At 46.4% G+C, this 5,521-nt stretch overlaps 1 protein-coding gene across 1 annotated transcript; it reads right to left on the reverse strand.

Annotated features, from left to right (window-relative positions):
- Window positions 1-1,858: 1,858 nt before the first annotated feature.
- Vajk4 lies at window positions 1,859-4,923 on the reverse strand. Its single transcript, XM_076789300.1, has 2 exons — window positions 4,848-4,923; window positions 1,859-3,693 (listed from the first exon to the last, which is right to left on the reverse strand). Exons 1-2 carry the CDS (start codon window positions 4,857-4,859, stop codon window positions 2,614-2,616), a joined length of 1,092 nt encoding a protein of 363 aa, XP_076645415.1. The 5' UTR covers window positions 4,860-4,923; the 3' UTR covers window positions 1,859-2,613.
- Window positions 4,924-5,521: the final 598 nt, after the last annotated feature.

A 5,521-nucleotide genomic window follows, 5' to 3' on the forward strand; every position in this document is an offset into this window, starting at 1 on the left:
TTTTTTCACTTTCTCGAAAGTCTCTGCTCGCTTAACAAGACGAGCCGAGCCGAGCCGAGCCGAGCGCACACACGCTTTCGCATTTCGTCGTGGTTATGTTCCGTGGTAACTCGCAATTCTCGCATCGCATAACTTTTTATATAATCGGGGGGAACAATCGGCGACATCGGCAATGACGGTCCGCTAAGCATGATCGAATCGAGCCGAAGTTCTCTTATAGTTTAACGAAAATGGCACGCTTATGGAAATGCTGCTATTAGTAGTATTGTAACGAAATTCAATAAATTCGATGAAATAAATGAAAATTTTTATGGGAACGACAGAGAGCATGTTGGTGAAAGGAACGAACAATATAAGGAAAATTTGAAAATGCTTTTTTAAAATGCTAAGAATATTTTTCTCAGGGAGATTATGTATCAAAATGGGAAAATTGAAGAATACATACATACTGATATTTTGATTATACATTTATAACTTCAGGAATTAGATGCATAGAGATTTTTATGGATGCAATACGATGTCCTGTTTGTAATTCATTTCTCCAAAATGATCAAGACTATCAACAAGATTTTTTGTTTTCTTCAAATGGTCATGGTTATATGCTTTTTATTTTATTTTGGAATGTGCTTTATGGGATGTGTTTAGAAACGGAAACTCCCACAGTATTTTCCCCAGATTGTCCTAGAACATTCCCGTAAAAATTCCTGTAAATACGTTGAAGGTGTAAACCTCTTTACCCACCAACCATACATCCTCCCCTTTTTAAAATGGTATAAAACGTGCATAAGAATATTTAAATTTTTTTACACAGCTGGCAGACGGCGTTACCTGAATAAACGCAGCTTTGATCTTCCAGCGTAATTTTCTATGCGCATAAAAACGCGATCGCCTCGGAACGATACTCAATGGTAATAGCAGAGCGTAAATTGCACTTAATCGAATCCCGAGTGAATCAAACGAAACGTTCGTGTTGCGCGTGCAGAAGCCTCTCAGGAGAAAGTAATGCTTTCTTGAGCACGTATCCGAGCGCGTTTAATTGCTGCCGTGCGGTGATCGAGATTAGTTTCGAGAGCTTAGGGAGCCAGGCTCCGGAAACGGATGTTGGAACTCGGCGGATATCGAAACCTTCCGCTTCGATTCGCCGATCCGGTTTCCGGTCACCGTTTCCGGTGGTCCTCGATTTCTCAAGACGCATTGGCTTCATCGCAGATCGTTGGACCGCGACCGTGAATGCGGAAACGTTCACAAAAGTACCGCTCGCGGATCCTCTTCGACGCGCTTGTTTTTTCGCGCGAGTGAAAGAGACCAGCGTTCACGTAACCGGCGTGCGTGTGTTCGTCTTTTACTTTTCTTCGATGTTCTTTTCTTTTTTTGTTCGCAATCGACAGCGTTCGCCGGCGGCACGGCAATTTTGCAAAAGTGAAACTCGCGACGGGACACGCGGTTTCCGGCTCTAGAAAGCGTCCGTCCGCTCGTTATCGCGTTCGCACGATGTATTTTTATTTTTTTTTTTTTTTTGGCTAGGCCGCTTTTCCCGCCGGAAATATCCGCGCAGATTAAACGACCGAGCCGGAACGCAGCCAACGGCGTCGCAATAAATAGCTGCTTCGCGCGGAACCGCTTTCGCAAAGATGTTAATGTTCCGAGAGACCGTGTTTTCGTCTCCCGACGTGAGAACTCCAAGACGATTATGAATTCTTGCGATACCCCGCGATCGTGAATAAATGCCTGTGATGTAAATGTTGACTATGCCATTTTTATCGCTCTCGGGATAACCCTAGCGAGTTCCGGCAAGAAAGTCTGACCGTTGAAGTTGGACACAGCATGTTTCGAGGAGACGTTTGAACGAACGAGGACGTTTCATGATACAGAGATATTTATTAAAAATCTTTGATACAAAAGGAGATTCTACTTCGCTCGGGTCTCTTAACTTAAATTAGGTACAAGTGTTTTCCGCCGCCACATGATCGTTATCGCGCGACGACGCTCATCTTCACGCGTCGGCTTACTTGCGCGCGCGAACGTCGCTCCAATAAGGCCGACATCGGTGTATTCTTTGGAACAGCAATACATAGAGAACTAGCGTAAACGTTTACAATAAAGCGCGGCTATTATACAAGAAGCACAACCTCTAGAGACATTTTTGAACGTACACCGAGAACACGAGACGGATCAAAGAGAACTGCCGGAACCATCGTACGGTGGACTGTCGATGAATCAATTTTTCTGAAAGACCTTTTCAACGGTAGCCCCTGTTTCGGGGACCGGTTCTCCAAAAATCCACTGGCGGAAGTTGCAGCGGTGCATCGGGAGAACGCATCCCCTGCCGACTGTACGCATAGTTTATAGGTTGTCGCGAAGAACCTCGGAAAACCCGTGGCTCTTTGAAAGACGGTTCCGAGACAGACGACCCGAGTCGAGAGATCGCGGGTCATCGTTCGACGTGTCCACGCGGCGGAACAAAGTGAATGATTTCGATCTAGACTTTTGTCAACGATTGTTCCTCGCGTACGATCCGCCAGGAACAGGATAGTATCATCGGAGATCCAAGAAGCGCGCGCAGCTCAACGACGAAGGACCGTCCGATCACCTTTTTCCCTTCAACCTAAAGAATCAACGATGGTGGGAATAGTAATCGCCACCACCGCCGCCGTCGAGACCAGACAAACCTTCGTACCCGCCACCACCACCGCCTCCGTAGCTACCGTGATCGTCATGAATGGCGACCGGCACGGGTACTTTGACGGGTACTGGTACCTCCTTCTCGACAGGGTAGGGGACCTCTTTCTCGACGATGTAGGGCTTGTCTACGGGCACCTTGACCGGGTAGGGCACGGGTTTAGCTACCGGGAAGGGTACAGCCTTGTGGACGTGGTAAGGCTGGGGCACGGGTACCTTGACCGGCACCGGGTACGGCTTCTCGACCGGGATCGGGTACGGCTTGTCTACCGGCACCTTGACCTCGTAAGGTACTGGTTTGTCTACCGGTACTGGGTATGGTTTTTCAACGGTGACCGGGTACGGTTTCGGCACGGTGACCGTATACGGCTTGTCGACCGGTACCTTGACCTCATAGGGCACCGGCTTCTCCACCGGGTACGGCTGCGGCAACGGAACTTTGACCTTCACCGGGTACGGCACATGCTTCTCGACGGTGTACGGCTGCGGGACGGCTACCTTCACCGGGACAGGTACATGCTTCTCGACGGTGTACGGTTGAGGCACCAGCACCTTTACTTCGTACGGTTTGTCCACAGGCACCTTGACTTCGTAGGGAATCTTCTTCTCAACGGTGTACGGCTGCGGCACGTGCACCGGCACCTTCACGAACACCTTCACCGGGTACGGGACGTGCTTCTCCACGGTGTACGGCTGGGGAACGTTCACCTTCACCTCGTACGGGACGTGCTTCTCCACCACGTACGGAACGTGTTTCGTTACTTCGTAAGGGACCGGCACCTTCTTCACCACCGTCACCGTCTTCACCTGCTCATGGTGACCGTAGCTGTCGCCACCACCGCCCCCACCGCCGAAGTCACCGCCACCCCCGCCAAGGTCGCCGTAGCTACCGTGCAGACCTCGTTTCTCTGTCTTCTTCTGCGGCTGCTCCGCCGATGACGAATCCTTCTCCGTGGACTTGGAATCCTCTGAACAGCTCGATGTTGTGGCCAGTGCCACCAGAACGATGGCTAGCTGGAGAGAAAGTGAACAGATGTTAGCGGAGACGATCGTAGTTGCTGTGATCGGTACCTGATCGTTAACGCTTTGAAATGTGCCGATCGAGAGGTACAGCAACAATCGTTACGATGCAGGATATACAAGTGGACCGCGGATCTTTGTGCGAAATAAAAATTCTCCAAGTCGATTGTAAGAAACTGAAGTTAAATGGAAATGTGTTTTCTCTTTTATCTTAAAATGTCGAAAATAATGTAACATCATCTGCAGTAAAATCCGCAGTCTGTGTATTATACTGTATTGGTATGTATTTCTGCTAAAATTCTGTAACGATTGCAAACCTTGAGAAAATAATTCAGGTTTGCACCAGGAAGTCTCAATAGTGAAAACTATATGATCCTGGCCTGTGAAAAGAGATTATTTCAATTGTGAATGTCTGTGCTAAGGAAGTCCCAACGATGACATAAAGTAATTTTTGCAAACATTAATACATTCATAGAAGGGCTTCGTATCGAAACCAGATACTGAAGAAATAAGCCCCCGGATTCAATAAGCTCCATAAAAAGCAGTCAGACAGAGAAATTTTTAAAAATAAAATCAAATACCAAATAATAAATAATACATCGTGTTTAAAACACAAAGATCCCTAAAAGAAACAAAACATTCTAAGCGACAGTAAAAATGGAAAAAATGAATGGCACTTGAATTAAGAACTACCGAGAAAAATAAGGCTGCCACACGTCAACTTGAAAAATAATTTCCTAAGAAAGGATCTTTTAAAGCATCGTACAGAAAAATAAAGAACTAAGAACTGCGTATGGAAAGAAGGATATCTCCCTACTGAACATCAATTTGAAAAATAATTTTCAAAAAAGAAGTATCCCATGAAAAAAAGAACTATCGAAGGACTACAACGTTCTCTCACTCTCCAAGCAGTTGTCAAATCATCCTAAATCCGCATTCCCACAATCAGCGCACAAAGTCACTCGAGTGCCTAATTGAATCGACGTTTCAAATCCCGACCACAAAATTGCTAGAGGCGTTTCGCCTCTCGATCCCATAGCGAAAACCAATTTCACCGGAAGTTGGCCTCTCGATCACCGATCCCGGCTCGATCGATCTCGCCGCCCGAAATCGAACTCGAGAATGTCCAAATATTATTGCTCGCTTACCTTAATATTCATCGTTGAGTTCGCGTATGTTTTGTGGTGGCGTATAACCACTAACTGAACCGCTTCGTTTTCTAGAGTGAGCCTTATATACTCCGCGGCATAATGGCTCCGTACTTTCGCTGCACCTCATCGTCCGTAATACACTTGTGCGTCTCGTTTTGCATTCGCAAAAACGTGCTCGCGCGAACACCGCCGCCGGATCGAACGTATGGTACGTTCACAGGCGACCGGTACCGTACGTACAAGCCGGAAAATCGTTCTCTCCGCGTTCTGATCTAACGAGTCCGATCGCGATCCCATGGAAATTCTTCCGTCGGGTGCGTTACAGATAAAGGCAGGCTCGTATTATCCTCCAAACACGGAACAAATACGTTTCGCACCGACGAAAAGAATATTCTAATGAGTAGACTGCGGATGAGTGCAAAATACAAATTTTCTGCATCTCGCAAGATACGATTTTTATTACATACATTGCATGCATTAGGATGTGTACCAGCTAAAAATGTGTTTAGAACTGTCGAGAAGTAAACTAATATAAAATCAATAATGTATTGCTCTTTAGAAATGACAAAATTTTTCTCGTGTGAGGTTTGCCAATAGCCTGTGGATCTTTCTGCAAAATATAAATTTTCTGCGTCTCTTCTAAGATACGGTTTTTGTTATATACTAGACTG

The sequence above is a fragment of the Halictus rubicundus genome, chromosome 6 (assembly GCF_050948215.1).
Source record: "Halictus rubicundus isolate RS-2024b chromosome 6, iyHalRubi1_principal, whole genome shotgun sequence".
NCBI classification, from domain to species: domain Eukaryota; kingdom Metazoa; phylum Arthropoda; class Insecta; order Hymenoptera; family Halictidae; genus Halictus; species Halictus rubicundus.